This window comes from Lipophrys pholis, assembly GCF_963383615.2.
Source record: "Lipophrys pholis genome assembly, chromosome: 1".
NCBI lineage: Eukaryota > Metazoa > Chordata > Actinopteri > Blenniiformes > Blenniidae > Lipophrys > Lipophrys pholis.
In genome coordinates this window covers 13,657,978-13,676,751 of record NC_137635.1, presented here as the reverse complement: position 1 = coordinate 13,676,751, position 18,774 = coordinate 13,657,978, and the positions used below count along the sequence as shown (strand labels likewise).

The 18,774-nt window shown below is 46.0% G+C and overlaps 2 protein-coding genes across 7 annotated transcripts; both read right to left on the bottom strand.

Annotated features, from left to right (window-relative positions):
- Window positions 1-194: 194 nt before the first annotated feature.
- On the bottom strand, window positions 195-5,823 carry LOC308124094 (phytanoyl-CoA hydroxylase-interacting protein-like). Of its 2 annotated transcripts, none has more exons than XM_080486909.1 (6): window positions 5,580-5,823; window positions 2,747-2,949; window positions 2,404-2,578; window positions 2,195-2,306; window positions 1,969-2,131; window positions 195-1,304 (listed from the first exon to the last, which is right to left on the bottom strand). In XM_080486909.1, exons 1-6 carry the CDS (start codon window positions 5,734-5,736, stop codon window positions 930-932), a joined length of 1,185 nt encoding a protein of 394 aa, XP_080343035.1. In that variant the 5' UTR covers window positions 5,737-5,823; the 3' UTR covers window positions 195-929. The 2 variants fall into 2 exon arrangements, with proteins under 2 accessions (XP_080343035.1, XP_080343036.1); XM_080486910.1 differs by lacking the exon at window positions 5,580-5,823 and adding an exon at window positions 3,405-3,623 and having other exon boundaries at window positions 2,747-3,301.
- Window positions 5,824-6,536: 713 nt separating this feature from the next.
- On the bottom strand, window positions 6,537-16,652 carry a1cf (apobec1 complementation factor). 5 transcript variants are annotated; one of them, XM_080458785.1, is made up of 13 exons: window positions 16,520-16,652; window positions 12,955-13,105; window positions 12,731-12,865; window positions 12,515-12,645; window positions 12,117-12,355; window positions 11,447-11,611; window positions 11,259-11,356; window positions 10,856-10,993; window positions 10,568-10,715; window positions 9,568-9,812; window positions 9,264-9,400; window positions 8,873-9,009; window positions 6,537-7,991 (listed from the first exon to the last, which is right to left on the bottom strand). In XM_080458785.1, exons 2-13 carry the CDS (start codon window positions 13,054-13,056, stop codon window positions 7,837-7,839), a joined length of 1,830 nt encoding a protein of 609 aa, XP_080314911.1. In that variant the 5' UTR covers window positions 13,057-13,105; window positions 16,520-16,652; the 3' UTR covers window positions 6,537-7,836. The 5 variants fall into 5 exon arrangements, with proteins under 5 accessions (XP_080314911.1, XP_080314912.1, XP_080314913.1 ...); XM_080458786.1 differs by having other exon boundaries at window positions 9,568-9,788; XM_080458787.1 differs by having other exon boundaries at window positions 9,568-9,788; window positions 10,568-10,661.
- Window positions 16,653-18,774: the final 2,122 nt, after the last annotated feature.

Below are 18,774 nucleotides of genomic sequence, written 5' to 3'. Positions count from 1 at the left end.
GGATCCAGTTTGCTTTTTAATATTGCTTTGACATCCTGGAAATTTTAGCTCATCGACAAGAGGATTTCAATGAGAAACTCTGTGTTAAACTGGTTTTCTAACAAATCAAAATTACACAACTGAAGCTGAAAAAAGAAAAAGCACAAGCCTGATGTTTGAAACACTGGAGAGAAATCAGGGCTCAGTCACAGCTGCTGCAGCCTGAAACGGGTTTAATGAGATCGCAACAACAGAGGAATCGTGTGGAGAAAATGCAGATTAGCAGCAGTCAGTTTACGTCAATTCAGCCACTTTTACCATTAATATTCCCATTCTATTAGCGCTGTTCTTCTCCTCTCTATGACCACTGACTCTTGATATCTGGAACACTCAAAAACTGTCAGAAGAGAAACTCAGCTTTGTGTTGATATGAGTATTTACAGTGACCTGCGTTTCTTTTGCAGTACCATGTTAAAACACACAACTGAATAAATTATATCATCAAAAAAAGAAATTAATGCTTTGACTTTTGAAAAGTTTAATTCGTACATGTGGGAACAACAAGAAAATAAAAACAATTAAATAAAAATTTAAAACGCAAACAAACATAAGCGAGAACCTTCATCCTAAATCCCTAAGTCCCCCGCCTGCTGATGGTTCGGTCCATGCTGACTCAGCAGGAAGAGCTTACTTACACTTACTAGCTGGTTAGGTGACGTTAGAGGAGCTCTGTAGTCAAAGTTACCAAAATAATCACTTTTCAAGTTAAACATCGAGCTCCTGAGTTCAAGTCATCCTGGACACGTCCCTCCGACCACCAGAGGGCGCTGTGAGCCGGGCCTCTCTGAGGACGGTTGAAGCGATCTGCTCCACAGAGAGCTCCAGGTAGTTAGTAGTCGAGCTGTTAACCGCGACACTCGTTAGCTGGTTATTGGTGGGGGTAGGCGGGGCTAGCGACCCGCGCTGATGTTGCACACCTTGCAGCTGGGGTCCTTCTTGGCGTTGGCGGTGGACAGACTCATGAGCTGGTGGCCGCTGACGCGCGTCACGCTGCCCAGCGTCAGGTCCACCGGCTCAGTGTAGATCACCTCCAGGATGACGTCCTGGGCATGGCGGAACGACAGCGAGCCGTCGGCATCCGCCCGGCATGTCAAGAAGCCATTGTCGGAGCGGTCCAGGAGCGGCAGGCGGCCCCGACAGAAGGCGTCCCCCCCGGAGCCGGCGGGCGCCAGCACCAGGATGACATAGTGGTACGAGGTGTACATACAGTAGAAGTCTCCAAAGTAGATGTTGGTGTGGCGGTTGAAGAGGAGGTCGGCACGGATCTGCAGAAACACACCGACACAAAGGGGGTCAATCTGTACCAGCAGGGGGCGATGAGCTGAGCGGCCACCGCCACCCCACGGGACAACACTTCAAGTGAAAACGCAGAATCTTTGCGATGTCGTTTCAGAAATCTTTGGTGTCTATACGGCAACATTTTGAAAATAATGTCTCCACGGTAACCAACAGAAATTCTGAAAACTAAGTAGTTTTCATGTTGGGTGCTATCGATCGTTGTTTTGACAATACGCTATAAACGGTAACAATGGCGACTACATGGAAACTTGTATAGACCACGTAGGATTGTTGTTACGTTGACGGTCAACAAATAAAACTGCAAAGTCCCAGGAGAATGTGGACTGGGAGTCATGACACTCTGGAGGAAACATTGTTCTAATTGTCTGATTGTCCATCTACTGAGCATGTGCAGAACAACTATTTACCACGGCCGTGGTGCGAATGCACAGTAGCAATGTTTTAGAAAAATGTTGTGTTCCCCGTGTCCATGGAGACAGTATTTTCGTAAACTTCCACCTTGGAAACCGCTTTCCAAAAGTTGCGTTTTCAGTGGCTCCGAGTCACCATTGTCGTGTAACAGACATGATGTTTGAGTCTGCAGTGATGTCATGCAGTGATGTCACGCAGAGCGGTGGTGCATTCAGGTACCTGGAAGCGGTACGGTCCATACGGGGAGTCCTGAGGCGGCTCGCCCGTGTTGAACTCCGTGTTGCAGCTGAAAAAAATCCCTCTCAGTTTCCCGCTGATGGGTGAGCCGTGGCTGCCGCTGTCGTCCTTCACTGCCGGCACCAGGTGGCGCTGTGGGGTTTCCCTGCAACCGCAGCATCAAGCAGGGTTAAAGGAGGAGGAGGAGGAAAAGCAAAGCTTGATGTACCTGTCCAAGAGCGATTCCTGCTGGTTCCTGTAGAAGACGCTGAATGGAAGCATGCGGCCGGACACGAGCTCGGCTTTCTGCAGGAGCTGGTTCAGGTGGAGCAGCGAGTAATCTACAAACCACACAGAGGATACTCCCCATTACTCCTCCTGCATACTTCCTGCCCCATATGAAAACGGCGTGTAAGTGGCGCCCCCTTTCTGTCCCACCTGCCGTGCAGAACTGGACGATCTCGCTCCACTGAGAAACGTCGTATTCTCCGTCTGGTTTTTTCGCTGCCGTCTGCACCGACACGGTGTACTCTGTCCGGGGACTCAGGAACCAGTGACCCCGAACGGTCATTGGCAGAGGAACCGCCTTCGCCACCAGCTTAGTGGGAACATCCTGAAACACAGAGTGAGCCACCTTCAGGCCAAACATTTATAACACAACGTCCGGTCAGGTCAACTCAAAACAAACAAGACACCAAACATGGGACCAAGTTAAAGAAAAACCAATATATAAAGAAAAACCAAACAAAGGAGCTAAATGAAGAGAACCTGCTGGTCTGACCTTGTGTTTGAACTTGTTGCTGCCCTGGTTTTCCTTCTTGTTCAGGTCGATGAAGAAATGCGTGATGCGTTCACGGCCCTCCTCCGTCATGTCCCAGCGGATCCTGAAGGAGTCGCAGGTGATGTTACTGATGCAGATGTTCTGAGGCACCGGGAGGTCGCCTACCACCGCCATGCCGCCGCCGCCGCCTGCAGAGCCTGAACCTGCAAAACAACTGCAGAGTTCAACGCACAAACACTGATCTTACTTACTGACATGCAAAGACGTGATCGGCCAATTTCTTTTTGTTTTAAGAGGCAGACTTCAACACCATGAGGCGGGATTCGTCATCAGGAGTTTCGAAACTGTTGTAGGTGTGCGGCAGATGATGCGGAGGCTCTGCTGAGGCATTTCGGGGCAACACATAGGCTTTGCGTTTCCTTTGAGGTATAAATTAGACTTTAGCGGGATGAAGTGTGGCTTCATCAACAGGAAGCGGCTTCAGGTGCAGGACACAGCAGGTACAGGAGGCAGATGTGGCTCTCCGGTTCAGGCTGCTGAATGTGGGTCAGTGAGCTGCAGATGACAGATTACAGCAGTTCATCTCTCAGAGCAGATTACGATGAAGGATTAACCCACCGAAAGGTCACCGTGCTTTGACCCAGACTCTCATACCGACCTCAGATCTTCATCGCGGAGCATCTCGGCTGTGATGTGGAGAACAGCTGCTGCTCCACACTGAAGGTTCCTGAAGTTTCCATGAGAAGAACCAGGCCTCAGCTTCAGTTCAAGAGGTGAACACCGTATCTAACTTAAATCTTTGGCGAGGCGTCGACATGGCTCATTATCCGTCCTGGCTGTACGTTTGCAGCATGAAGCTGAATCTCATGTAACCAATGAGTTGGTTTCAGTAGGTATTTACGTTGGAGTTTGAGGACGGGGCTTGGGGACACGGAGCATTTCTGAGTACAGTTAGAAGACACTTTCAGGATGACTGCCGCATTGTGAGGACAACTGTCCTGACTTCCTCTGTATTCACCTCCTCCCTCCATGTGTTCGAGGACAAAAGGCTTCAGTCAGCTGAGACTCTGAACAAGGAGCCTTTTGAGGAGGACGCTCCAACCCACTGCTGCACTTCTTCTGACACAAAGTCTGACAGACGTCCAAACAGTCCCCAGAAGTGGACATATGAAGTCCTCAGGTGGACGACAGCAAACATTCTTCAGTTTGTGTGATTCAGAAATTCAAAGCCAGAGCTCCTTCATAGGAAGAACTACAGAATAAGAGCACAGTAATGAATACCAGAGAGGATGGAGAACCTGGACCTGAAGTAGTGCAGGGAATGATAAAGTTGCAGTCGTGCAGAAGATGATAATGATGGAGTGATAATGTCACATCAGAGGGACACACAGGAGGCGTTCAGGGGATCCAAGAAGGTAGGATAACACACCGCTCAGAAGGTTCTGTCGTCATGGAAATGTTGAGCAGAAACAGTGACGCTCTCACAGCTGATGGGTGTGTTTGATTTGAATGAAGATGGAAATCTGAGTAACGGAGCAGAACAAACCAGCAACAAACACAAAATACCAAACCAACTGAATACCAAACCAGGACCAACTGAATACTAAACCAAACCAGGACCAAACCAACTGAATACCAAACCTGGACCAACTGAATACTAAACCAAACCAAACCAGGACCAAACCAATTGAATACTAAACCAAACCATGACCGCCACCAAATACTGAACTAAAACGTTGACATGGACTGTGCGTTTCTGTGTTTTGGTGTGTCTGTAAGGCTTTTGGCAGCACTTTGGTTCTCTTGGATCTGAATGTCACTGTGGATAATCACCTCCAGCAAAGGAAGAATAGCCGCCTCCATTCACTGTGAGAAAGGAGACGAGGAAGGAGGGAGGGATGAAGAGGAGAAGAATGGCGAGCAGGAACACTGTTTACCTACTTTTCTTTTCATTGCAGCCTGAGCTGTGCTGTGCTTCACCTTCTACCAGGCGAACACTTGATATCCCAATCACCTAACCAGCCACAACACCACGAACTTTGAAGCTAAATCGTTGGTTAAAACCTGTCAGTAAAAATCAGTCCAAAGTAATTAGGAACAACATAAAAACTTTGTTTTTGTTCCAGAAAGGTTTCGTATTTATACGGCAACATTTTTAAAACGAATTCTGTTTACACAGAAATGGCAGAAACACTGAAAAAGATGTAGTTAGCATGCCCGTGCCACAAGGTTTTTGTCATGAAACCTATAAACATTAACAACGGCGAGTACACAGACATTCGAATGGTCAGACGACTAAGTTGTATCTTTATTATATTACGGTGACTCTCAACAATAAAACTACCAATATGGAAGATCATGTTTGTGACTCGCTCATGAGCAGAAGAACAATTCACTACAGCCGTGGTGCACATGTGCAGTATCAGTGCACCAAAGCCTCTGGTGTGAAAAAGTGACGGTTGTAAAGAGACACCCAAAATGTGACAAAAGCTTGTTTTCATCGTGTAAACAGGGCTCGAGTCAGTTAAATTAGTCATAAAGCAGTATGAACATTAATATAAAAACTTTATTTCAAAGTTGAATTAAAAAGTAAACCAAAACGTTTCTGCGTTTAGCAGGAAATGTCCTAAAAGAATATTTGTACTCATATTATTTTGTACCTTTGAATAAGTCTGTACTTCAAGAAAGTTTATGCAGCTTGTAACACTCAGCCAATCAGCATTCAGCAGTTCGAAGATGACGCAGACAGACGTCATGTTTCACAGAATTAAAAAGTATTAAACACACCGCGGTCCTGACAACAAACGGAAAAGCCCCGCAAAGCTGCACTGACCTCCGCGCTGCTCCTCCGGCTCCCTCTCCGTTTCTCCTCCTCCGCTGCGGGATTCCGACATGCTGCCTCCGGCCCGGGAGTCCCGCTGTGATCCGGGCACACCACCACCATCCGCCGTCGCCTCCGCGGCTGAGTGACAGCTGACCCGCTCAATCATGACGTCACGGCTTCTCACTCGGTTTGAGTGTGGAAGCTCGTGGTGCGTTCATGGGTAAACTGGAGAGTCGGTAGAGTTCTCTCTCTCTGTGTGTGTGTGTGTGTGTGTGTGTGTGTGTGTGTGTGTGTGTGTGTGTGTGTGTGTGTGTGTGTGTGTGTGTGTGTGTGTGTGTGTGTGTGTGTGTGTGTGTGTGTGTGTGTGTTTTACAAGTTGAGGTCTGACTTTTAAGTTTTACTCTGTAGCCATAACAATCAGTGTTTGTTTGTATTCATCATTAAAATGTTTGTTACCACTGTAACAAAGTAATGTTACAACACCTGATGTTCATCCGTCAACACAGACCCCCCCCCCTCCACACACACACACACACACACTTAGTCAGTCAGAGGTCTTAATGTTCTGGCTGATCAATGTGTGTGCCGCATAAAGACAGTGAGAAACAGCTGATGATGGAGGATGAAGAGGATTAAAGGCTTCATGAGAAGAGGGGAAAAAAAAGAGTGCTTACATAAGAAGATTAAACACACACACACACACGCACACATGCACACACACTACACAAAATCATGTGCGCTATGGTATAGAAGATGGTGTACACATTGCTGGGTGGTGCGCTATAATAGCGTGTTGTCATGCAATGTCATCGCATGCTATTATTCTCTGACGTTATGTCGTATCAAAGCACGCTGTCGAAGGCGGAGGTGGAGCTGTGGAGTGTGAGACTCAGCAGAACCTGTCGGAGACGATCTGAGGACACTTCGAGTCACTTGTTTGGACTTCATCGCTTCAGCAGAGATTTCAAAGTCTTTTACCGACAGGTTTATTCCAATGAAAAGGTCTATTCTTCATTTTCTGGTTTCGTTTCTTCTGGTCCAAGAAATGAGAAGAATTCTTCAGACAATGGGCAGCCTTGGAAGCAATACATTTTTGGTTACATTACAGTTTTGTTCCATTTTCATGTATAAAGTTTTATACAAAAGATTTAATGTGAAAACAAGAAGATCGTTAAGAGTTTGAACAGAAGTTGTTGAACATTAGGCCTTCAAATATAGAACAAAGCTAAGGCAGCTGCTCAATCATATGTTAGCGTCTTTATTTGATGAAAATTACGGATCATGAATTGTGACAATTTGTCAAAGCAGGTTCCTCCAACCACACAAAAACCCTCCAGAGTTCCCACAATCCCCTCTGCTCCTCACTCTCATCATCATCGGTACCGATTCTCATGCTTTTGTTTCTGTCAATCACGACTACGAAGTAAGAAAAACAGCTTCAGCATAGTTTTTTTCTTCTTCCTCTGGGTACAAAAATAAGATCTAAGTGCCTCACGCACTGTAATACTGTCTCTGCTCCGCGTCATACTGTCTCTGCTCTACGTGTAGGACGTCTGCACTCATCCAGGGAGCAGACGCCAGTTATACCAGGAAATCAAACACGGAAACTTCTCTGGGAGACAAAAAGTGGTTGAAAAAAATAGTACAAAACTAAAATGATGGAAACAAAGAACTACAAATCCCAGTTAATAAGGAAATAACAAGCCATACAGGATGGCGCCTTAAAGGGGCTGGGAATTTGGTGAATCATCAGTTGGAAAATTCCCACTTCGGAGTCGAGAGTGTTTCCCTTTCACGTGAATCTGAAGAGAACATTTTTATGGAAACTCTTCATTATGGGGAATAAAAATACTGCAGTTCTTATTTGTAGTTGGCTGACAACGTCCGACAGTTTTCACTTTAACTGCGATAAAGATGGTTTACGTCCTACTTTCCCAGTCTGAGAATCCCAGTTTGACTGTGTTTATATGTATTTCTTCCAGATGAAAAGTCTGAACTTTGAGGGCACAATAAAACTTGTAAACATACACTAAGAGTAAGAAAAGTAAAAATCAAGCCTGCAGCCAATCACAACCGCTATCATGGTCAGACTGAGAGCAGCGAAGAAGTGGGAGGAGGAGGGGGTGGGGGGGGTGGGGGTGACTGGGGTGTGTGGTAGGCGGGCCGACGAGTCCCGGGGGTCCTTCTACATCTCGCCTCAAAGCGTTAACACTGGTTTCCCCTGAAGCTGGGCCCATGCCATCTGTACACTCGTTCAGTGGGCCTTCTAGAAAACGCCGTATCCGTCAGCATGGCGCGCTGCCACTGCAAAGGCCGGGTAGCCGTCGTAGGTGGTGTAGGCGGTCAGGTCCTGACCCAGAGACACAGCCTGCTTCAGCTGAGACGCAACTGCTGAGGACGCCGGGCTCGCCAGAGCGTAGCCTGCAAGGAAACACAACACACAGTCAGACACAGAGGACTGAGTCTGTGCTCATTTTATTGTGTTGCGGTGAGGAACACTGCTGTTGGCATGCAGCGCTGCAGGAAACACATGGCTCTGTGGTTAGCTTAGCATGAGCACAGCCATGTAATGACCCTAGAACTCCTGAACTCGTGTCTGATAAGGTACATCAGAATGATCTGTCAACGGGCTGCACAAATCCAGAAACATAGTGAGGCTGAAGGATGTCTAGTTTGCTAAAACTTGTCCCAACAAGGTCCAAAACTATGTCCAATACCAGTCCAAAACTATTTGTCTAAGACCAATCCAAAACTATGTCCAAGACCAATCCAAACCAAGGTCCAAAATTATGGCCAAGACCAATCCAAAACTATTTCCAAAACTATGTCTAAGACCAATCCAAACCAAGGTCCAAAATTATGGCCAAGACCAATCCAAAACTATTTCCAAAACTATGTCCAAGATCAATCCAAAACTATTTCCAAAACTATGACCAAGACCAATCCAAACCAAGGCCTAAAACTATGTCCAACATCAGTGTGAAAACAGAAGCAGTCTAACCCATGAACAATAACCCTGAATCAGTACAAAACCAGATCGAAAGGTAGATACAAAACCATGTCCAAAACAAAACCAAAATCTGAAAGAAAAAGGCTCCAAAACCATATCCAACAATGTATCCAAATACTTGTGTCAAACTAGTCCAGTACCAGTCTAGCACCAGTAGTCCTATTTCAGAAGCTGTTGAAGCGTAGTGAAGATTCAACACGTGAGCATCCTCTTCCTGCGGCACTGCTCTGAGATCTCTTACTGTGGTGTGCAGTGAAGCGTTAGTCGGCTTGGGGTACGGACCTTCACATACCTGGGAAGGCCACAGAGGCCACGGTGGCTTCGGTGGCGCCCTCGGTCTGCAGGCCCAGCGTCTGCAGCGTGTGCTCGGCCGCGTGCACTTTTGCTTCCTCCACGGCGGCGCACAGTTTGGTGGGTGTGAACGGATGTCTGCAGACATACAGTTAATGAGCTCAGCTTGGAATGGCAGGAACAATAGCACAAGCATTAGCAATTACAAAAAAAACATTAGTGGTAGCATTAGCACCCGTATGGTCATGAACAAACAGCAGCTGAGAAACAGAAACTGCAGCATCATGAGCAACAGTATTAGCAGGAACAGTCACAACAGTATTAGCAATAGTAGCCATAGTATCAGCAGCAGCAGACGCTTTAGCTTTAGCAGCACTATTGTGAGTACTGACACATTGGGGTACTGTGTAGCCAGAGCTGGGATGGTGATCTTGTAGAGGAAAAGTTGTCTTTGGTCCGGACTGATGGCTGAATGCAGCTGATAGACCGGTTGACCCCAGTTATTCTTCTGGCACAGCTCCTCCAGGACCTGACACACAAGTACACACATCCCACCAGATATACTTCAAGAGACATCAGGGCCGCAAGCTTCCCGAAGTAAACTATTAAGCTAAATGTATAATGTTTGTTCCTGATTTCACCTAGTCTCCTGCTGACTGAAGCTGACACTTCAGACGCTGAGTGGCGTGCTCTCACCTGTGGCGCAGGTTTGATAGCGGCTGTCTTCAAGCTCATGGCGGCCGGATTCATGGGGGTCAGCTCCATACCGGGCAGCAGGTCATACAGCTTCTCTTCAGCTTGTTTGTCTGCTTTCAGCCCGTAGTGGGCGCCACCACCTCCGCCCCGACCCACAGCTCCTCCCCCCGCAGCGTAGGCCAGGTAGCCCCGCCCACCCAGCCCCCGCACCCCCGCAGCCCCTACAGGTACAGTCATGTAAATTTCTACAGGAGACCGAAAAGGCGTGAAATCAATCAAATCACCGCAAATCAGGATCACACAATCATCCAATCACATGTCAACAGTGATAACCATGACAACAGCACATCTGCTTCTTTTGAAGTCCTGCCCTCAAGTGTCTGCTCATCATTGTGCTAGCCTGCGTGCGTTCTGATTTACAAATAAGGTTTGATTGAAGGGTTGATTGAAGGACGAAATGATTTCAGGATTTCGGACTCTGCGATTGGTTCGATTCCTCATGAACAAACTGAGGCTACGTGTTGTTTGGTGATTGACCAATGATGAAGCTCTGCCCCCTGCTTATGTCCCACCAACAGTTCACACACTATTTATGTATAGTCCATTTTATTTTTACCTCATTGAGACTTTCATGTCAAGGTAACTTTCAAAATATATATTTTCTAAAACTATTTACACTTTCAGGATTTTTTTCTTTTCTTTATGCTTTACTCTTGTTACTTTATAGTGGAGAAAATATCAAGTGGCTACAATGTCACACTGAGCTGTTCACAGCTATTCTACTGATAGATGGAGCAGAACAGAGGGCCTTACTACATGAACTTGGCTCCTTTGGTGTGTGTATTACCGCGTGTGTCTGTGTGTGCATGAGAGTGTGTGCAGTAGTATAGTATCCAGGGGTCAGTGCATAACTGTCTGCTGCTCAGCTGTGATTCGTCGCTCGGGGGCGGGGCTTCACCTGCTTTCTGCATTTTACAGAGTAAAGTCATGGCGGCCTCACCTCGGACAGATGGCGTCCTCATGACACCGCGACCTCCTCCGACGTGAGGTTTGGCTGCTGGGAAGCGGAACTGACTCGGTATGGCAGCGTAGGCCTGCGGGGCGTAAAACACAGGTGCACCAAGGTACGCTGCTGAGGGGTCGTACACCTGTGGGAGGTGACAGTGGCGGGTTATTATCGAGAGGATATTATGGTGCAACTGTTTAATACCTGTTCCCAAGTACAGATGTGGTGACTTCAGGGTCCTACATGTCCCGGAGTGTAGGAGTGTTGTGCTCAAGGTCTTACTTGTCCCAGAGTGTAGGCTGTGTAGTCTGTCTGGAGCAGAGAACCCCCTCGTCCCCCAGTTCCTCGGGTGTAGCGAACATAGCTGTCTTTGTCGACGGGTTTGGCCAGAGTGACTTCGATAGGAGACCCGTCTACCACCTGGAGGAGTGAGGAGTTACTTTTTATACTGGGAAGACTGGGGAAACTACTGACACTAGCAATATTGGGAACAATGAAAATATCAGAGCCACTGGGAAATATTGGGAACACTGGGGAAAAGCACACAGCTACAGAACTACAAAGATGGAGGACAGCGCGTCACTACTGTGAATTGAAGCTGCAGAATGAGTTGTGACAGAAGAATCCAGAAGGACATATGAAGCAGATTGACATTGTGTTTTAGTGATGGTGGTTGTGAACTCACCTTTCCATTGAGTGCGTTCATGGCGTTGATGGCGTCTTCTCTCTGAGTGAAGTGGACGAAGGCGTAGTCTCTGATCTTCTTCACTCGCTCCACTGCTCCTGCAGTACAGAAATGTTTTGGGAAGCACAACTGTAGAGAACTGACGGGAAGCATTCACTGATCCCCCTCTTTCCGAAATGAAGGCTCACCTGGTTTGAGGCTGCTGAACTCTTTCTCAATGGCCTCTTCTGTGGTCTGCAGCATCAAGTTTCTCACGTACAGGATCTTAACTGCCGCCATGGTGTCCTCATCCACCTCCACCTCAGGCTCCGCCCAGTCCACCGCAATGGCATGACCCCACAGCTGTATACGACCTGGGATGGATAACAGGCGAGTGTTCATGACATGAGATGGAGGACAGGTGAGTTTTTAGTTCACTGAGCCAATCAGAGGTCTTGTTTTATTGGCCCAGGACCCAGCAATGTGTGCTGAGATTGGTTAGTGATAACACAGTCGCTCGGCTCCGCAGAAGGAGACTTTGACATGTTTTATTGTGTTGTTTTGTGCGTGTGTCATGTGTTTATCTCGCTGAGAAGTAACATTTATGGTTTGGTCAAAGTAAGAGAGTAGAATCTAAGAGTTCAATTTACAGATTGACTTTAAACGCATCATTCATGAGCATTTATAGGACACCTCTTGAAATGCACAGGACTTTCTACTCAGAAGTGTTGGTCAGGCTCCTGTCCAATAAGATACTTTGATAAGTGCGCTGGAAGAGTCTGGGTTTAGAATAGTGTGACAATAGTGTACGTATGTTCGAAACCACACAGGAGGAATTGCAGAAGTTACAAAATGTGGCCCCTGGGTCTCTGCTTCTACCTGGCAGCAGTTTGCGGCGAGCCATGGCAGCAGCTCGGTGGCTGTCGTACTCCACGAAGGCAAAGCCCCGGTTCTTGGACTTGTCGGCTGCGCTGGGGTACACAATGACATCCACCACCCCTTCAGTCACCTTCCTCATCTCAGTCAGGATCTCCTCACGCTTCTTGGTTTTAGGAATACCGCCGACAAACAGCCGACAGTTATCCACACTGGCGCAGACTCCCAGTAGGCGGCCGTTCCTACAGAGAACAGAAACACATGAAGACCAAGGGCAAATCTGTAGCCGACAGTTCATGGTATCTAGGTTGTGTCTCTTTGTGGTCGCTGAGGGGGTTTGTTGGGCGACAAACAGATGTGTGCTGATCAAGTCTCCTGAATAAGTTCACAGAGTAAAAGACCTGATCTCGTAGTTGTTGAGCTGTTTCATGGCGGCCTTGGCCTCCTGTTTTGTGTTGAAGGTGACGAAGGCATAGCCTCGGTTGTTCCCGTTGAAGTCCATCATCATCCTCACTTCGTAGATCTTCCCGAACTGGAAGTCAGAGTAGAGAGAGATCTGGTGTGATCGGGTCTCTGTTGGAAGTTGCTCTCAGTCACAATGTCTTTGTTCCTCGCACCTTCTCACACAGAGGAACCAGCTCGTCCTCGAACACGTCTCTGGGAAGTTTCCCCACGAAGATCTCGCTGCCTCTCTCTGGTGGAGCTCCATCCCAGCCAGGCGGGGGACCACCGTACCGCCGCTGGCCGTTCTCCTGTACAGCCACCACCACAATCAGACATACAGACAGGCAGGTTGACAGACAGACAGACAGACAGACAGACAGACAGACAGACCTCCTACCTGTCTCAGTTGGTACCCAGTCCGCTGCATTAGCGCCCGGAGCGCTGCCTCTTTCTGCGTCCCCGCCAGTCCGTCCCCTCCTGCTTTCTGATTGGTTTCCATTGGGTGTGATTGACAGCAATATGTAAATCAGGGAAATTAGGGGTGCTCACTGCAATGACAAACAAGTCCTTCTGTGTCAGTGGGCAATCCCAATGTCCTTATGTTTAATCATCACGTCGGATTTCCTCCTGGTTTCAGGTGTTTCCGTGTTTCATGGTGTTATCCAGTTCTGGACATTTGTTCTAACTCGGTTCTAACTGTTAAGTTTTGTTAATCAGGTTTTGAATGTCTTGTCCTGTTTCCTGTTTGACGTCTGTGTGTCTCTGAGCCCGGAGAAAGACGTCCACCTAGCCGAGCACAGTACTGAACATCATATCTATTAGCTGCTACAGTTCTTATCTTCTTTCTACATGGGGTTTGTTGTCTGATGATCTGTTGCACCGCTATGATGAACTAAATGGAACTTTCTCACAGACAATTGTAAAAATAAAACAACATTAAATAGCTTAGTTTGCCTGACACTCTTAGTCTCCTTTTTCGGTTTTGAGGTCTCTTTTGTTACCTTGTCTCTACAGGACTGGAGAACTGTTAAACAGTGAATATGATTATCATGACAGAGATCATGTTAGCAGCAGAGAAAGTGAACATGTCGGATACAGCTGCATGACGACACTGCTCTCAAGATTCTGTTCACTGACGTTAAACATTTCCTCCCTGCTAGTTTGCTAACATCAGGAATATGTTGGCTCATACCTGAAACTCTCTTTACTGCATCCGGATTGCATTTACCCCTCACTGTGGTTGATGCTGCTCGTGTCATACATACTGAGATACAGTGTTGGCTCCTCTGAGGCCGGCAGCAGCAGGCAGGTCAAGGTCTGCCTGCTAATCATTGACCGAGTCTGTGCAGGTCTGCCCGACCGACACACCAGGCTGCTGCTGAGTCAACAACCCACCTGAAACTGCCTGCAGGGAAGCCTCTACCCCTGAAGATCCAGAATCAAATCTGACCTCCAAAAACTGATCAAAACCAAAACCTGACCAACAACATCTCATCCAGTACCAAACCTAATCACCAAAACCCGATCTGACCCAAACATGACCACCAAAACATGATCCAGAAACCACCCTGGACAACACAGCCTGATCTAAAACCAAATCTGACCAACTAATGCTGATCCTGAAACAAATCTGAGCAACAAAACCTAATCCAAAACTAACTCTAATGACCAACAACCAAACCAGATGACCAACACCCGATTTAGAACCAATCCTGATCACCAAATCCTGATCCATAATCAAACCTGACCACTAGAACCCGATTCACAGCCCAAACTGAGCACAAAAAGCTGAGTCAGAACCAAACACGGCTACCAAAACCTGACCAAGAATCAAACCTGACAACCAAAAGCTGAACTAAATTCAAACCTGACCAGCAAAAGCCATCCCAAACCCAAACATGACCCCCACACTCAGATATGGAACCCAACCTGACCAATAGAAGCTGATACATAACTAAACCTGACCACAGAACCGGACCCATAACTAAATCTGACCACCAGATCCAGAACCAAACATGAGCACCAAAACCTGATCAGTACTAGTAAATGTACTCACTGAACAACTGCAGTCAAAGTTAAAGTCCTAGGAAAAATGGTTGAAAATAACATTAATTTACATGACTCAGCAAAATGTGGTTGAATTCTCTGTGTAGAGCCACTGGTCAGTTTCTGTCTGTGTGATGATCGCGACCCATCAGTGCTGTCGGAGTTCACTGGTTTAAATCATTCAGGAACCAGTTGACTCTAGTTATTAAATCAGCTCAAAGCTCCTGGAAAGCAGTCAGAAGTTGGTGAATTGAAAAGTGGATGTCATCAGGTTAATGTTGAAACACTTACTAATTTTTCACATGCTTCACCAACACACGAGACCAGAGGTTGGAACTCTGCATAAAACTACGCAACAGTGTGTGAAACAGGTTGTTCATGTCAAAAGAAAAAGAACACAAACTTTTAATGTCTCTACTGCGTTTTATATCTGACAGCAGAGAGAATCCTCCCATTTCTGATGGACACATAAGAGTCAGACTGACAAAGCTGCACTCAATGACCTGCTACTGAGTCCACCAATCAGATCCTCCATCAGAGGGGCGTTCAGCAAACAAACATGGCCGATGCTGAAGCTGCTACCGACTGCAAACCGACGTCTGTGCTGCTGTTTCCACGTCAATCACTTCAAACGACCGTTTACTGCTCACTGTGAGAACAGCAGCTGTAGAGGCGCTGCAGAACCACAGCAATGGTAATAGCATCATTAACGTGGGAATAACAACAGCAGTTGCCGCGATAACAGCTATAATACTAACAGCAGCAATTGTCGCTACGTCAAGACTAATACCATGCACAGTAACATTAAGGAATGTAGTTATAGCAATTTCCTGCAATTTGTGGCAGTAGTGAGTCAGTGTTCCTCATGCTGTCAAACTCTTCTTCTGTTCCTACCCTCGAAGCAGGAGAAAAGAAAGAATGACTCACTGCAACATCTGCTGGTACAAAGTGGTATTACAGGACTGATGGTGTAGGTTTGCTCGATTTCTCTGCTACATTGTGATGGTTAATATAGAAGTGACAGCATGTAGCAAAACAGCAACATTCCGAAAGATATGTTTTCTAGTTGAGCTCTATATTTAGACTGTTGGAGAAAGTTGCTCTAATCTGGATGTTGGCTGAAGTTGCATCAGTTAGTGGGAGGAAGATGCTCCATAACCTGAAATGCTGGCTGTCCTTGAAAGAAACAGATTTATGAACTAATGACAACTAAAGGAAGCTGCAACAAACCAGTTTAGATAAACTCCCAACATGGAGACATCTGCAGACGGCTCAGCTCACTGCCATTCAAGCACGCTAATGCTAATCACAGCAACCGTGGACAAAATGCTAACGCTATATAAAAGAAACTTTGACTAGCACTCATGCTAACAACTAGCAGGATAGCAGGATGGAGAGACAGCAGCTCTGAAACTCAGACTGAAGCACGACTTTCATTCAAGTAATCAGTCACTAACTCAACACAAACATAGTGTAAATACAGTAACTTATTATTACATGTACTTCACAAACACTAGTCTGATTTTTATCTAATGCAACACAAAATATATGACACACGGGGAACAATATTTCATATTCAATGTAAAATGAATGATGTAGAATAATTACGTAATGTTTAGCATACAGTAATTGTTACAAAATATAATATATGTTTTTGCTGTAACAAGCTGACGTGGCATCAGGTTAAAATTCAGCTGGTTTTGTTGCAGACATTCACCTGTTTCTGTCTCTTTGCCTATCTGTTTATCTCTCTGTCTGTCGCCATTATAACATTAATGCCGGTTGGCCTGTTTTCAGCAGAGACTCATTTACAGGTCTCTCTCTCTCCTCTCTCTCTCTCTCTCTCTCTCTCTCTCTCTCTCTCTCTCTCTCCCAGAAGCTTCAAACTTTGATTCAGAACAAACTGAAAAACTCACCTGAGCAATTTCAGAGATCACCTCCTCCGATCAGAGCCGAGTCATTCTGAGGACCCACCGAGTGTGTGTTCACGTGTCATCCTCTGTGTGTGTGTGTGTGTGTGTGTGTGTGTGTGTGTGTGTGTGTGTGTGTGTGTGTGTGTGTGTGTGTGTGTGTGTGTGTGAGATCACATCATATCAAACTCCAAAGGTTCCCTGTAGTGGTGTTAGCTTTACGAGCAGCTCTGCGTTAATGTTTAACCTGCTGCTATCTGTGGACACACACACACGCACACACACACACACACACACACACACACACACACACACACACACACACACACACACACACACACACACACACACACACACACACACACACACACACACACACACACACACACTGTCAGGAGGCCTTTGACCAACAGTCACTATCTGGACTGCAAAGGTCTCTTCACCTACTAACACAAACACACCGAGTAGAAAATATTCCCATACCTCGAAAGTCATTTAAACCCAACCAAACGGAACCATGAATCTGATCCAAACTCAACCAGATTCAAACTCAATGAAACACGAATAAACCCAAATTCAACGTGAACCAAATGATCCAAAATCTGATCTAATCCTAGAACTCACTAACCTTAACCACATCTAAATGCAACCTAACAAAATCTAAACTAAACCTGACTTCAACAAAAACCTAAACCTGACATGAATCTAATCTAAACCAAACCTAAACCTGAACGAAACCTGACCACAACCTAATGTGAACCTAAACTAAATCTGACATAAACCAAGCCTAAATCTGACACTAATAATACATAGGTTTTGTTTAGCGCTTTTCTGACCTTTACTGCTATGATGAACAGAACTCTGTGGATTTTTATTAACCATAATGTCAGAGAAAATTGAAAACCCAACGCAACAGAACCTGACCGTACAAAACCTAATTAACCCGAACTTTGAGTGAACAGAACCAGAACCTAAACCTACCTGAGGGTCGGTGACATCGTCTCATATCTTTGGAAAAACTCCAGTGATGAATCATGGTAGATTTAGTTTAATGAGGGTCACATGGAGCTTCTGCCCACTGGAAACAGAGAAACACAGCAGAAGAGCTTCCTGTTTATCTGACCTGTTTACCAAGCAAACAACAGCAAAGTCAAATCAACATCTCATCTGTTGGTAATGTTTGTTTCATCATACATTTAATATAAACAAACACACTTGGACCTGTGGCTGTGAACTGCAGTGGGCTGTAATGACGCAGCCTGGCCAGCAGGGGGAACTAAATGACTGTGTGAGGGTTTAATATTGAGTCGGGAGGTCAAAGGTCAAAATGTGTGAGGTTCTCTGTTTTTTGACCGAGAAATGCATTCTTTATTGTTTAAGATTCAAATTCCAGTTAAATACATGATTTCATTCATAATAAAGTCACATTTTTGTTTGATAGAGAGAAAAAAAAATATAGAAACATTTTCCTGATTAAAAAAAATTATATATATATATATATATATATATATAAAATATTATTTGGACATAACATCATTTAGTACAATGTTTGGTGGTGTAAAACAAACTTCTGATGCATACTTACTCACTGAACGACGCTGAGCTCAGAATGGATCCGGGTGTTCCTGTCCTGCAGAACTGAAGCTTCACCTCATGATTTGGCAGTGATACTTTACAACAAGGTCACAAAGAACCTGTTGACAGCTGCCTCACTGACGTCCCTCCTCACGGGCAAAGACGCAAAGACAAACAAGGAACAGCAGGCAGCTTCAACAGCAAAATCATCCCTCAGGCCAGACTGGTGCCTCTGGATAAAACAATAGAATAACATGGTAGAACGATGGAAAAAAAATTATAGAACAATAGAATAAAATGATAGAATGATCGAACGCTAAAACAGTGGAACGATAGGGTGGTAGAACCTCAGACCAGTGGAATGGTAGAATGATGGGAAGGTAAAACAGTTAAACAATAGAATGATGGAACCATAGAATGGTAGAATGATAGACACACAGATGTCTGTCAGCAGAGTGTTTAAACAAATATCCATGTGTAAACATCCTAGGAGGTGAAAGCATCAACAAGTGATTGTAGAAGCTCGCTCTGCAGCAGCTCCGGGGCCACAGGAGGTCTCTGTCCTGCGGGGGCACCGGGAAACCTGCAGGACCAGGACCAGGACTAGGACTAGGACGGGGTCAGACCCTCTTCACTGCACCTCCTCACCTACAGCTCCCCCTGCAGATGTGTCTTCCTCCTCCTCC

Excerpts from the sequence above, each read along its gene's own strand:
- a1cf (XM_080458785.1), bottom strand. The coding sequence starts at position 13,056 with ATGGAAACCAATCAGAAAGCAGGAGGGGACGGACTGGCGGGGACGCAG. Across the intron at positions 12,646-12,730 it reads TGGTTCCTCTGTGTGAGAAG|TTCGGGAAGATCTACGAAGT; the intron begins GTGCGAGGAACA and ends TCTGACTTCCAG. Across the intron at positions 9,813-10,567 it reads GAGGACGCCATCTGTCCGAG|AAATTTACATGACTGTACCT; the intron begins GTGAGGCCGCCA and ends GGTCTCCTGTAG.
- LOC308124094 (XM_080486909.1), bottom strand. The coding sequence starts at position 5,736 with ATGATTGAGCGGGTCAGCTGTCACTCAGCCGCGGAGGCGACGGCGGAT. Across the intron at positions 2,950-5,579 it reads GCCGGAGGAGCAGCGCGGAG|GTTCAGGCTCTGCAGGCGGC; the intron begins GTCAGTGCAGCT and ends GTTGTTTTGCAG. Across the intron at positions 2,307-2,403 it reads CGTCCAGTTCTGCACGGCAG|ATTACTCGCTGCTCCACCTG; the intron begins GTGGGACAGAAA and ends TGTGGTTTGTAG.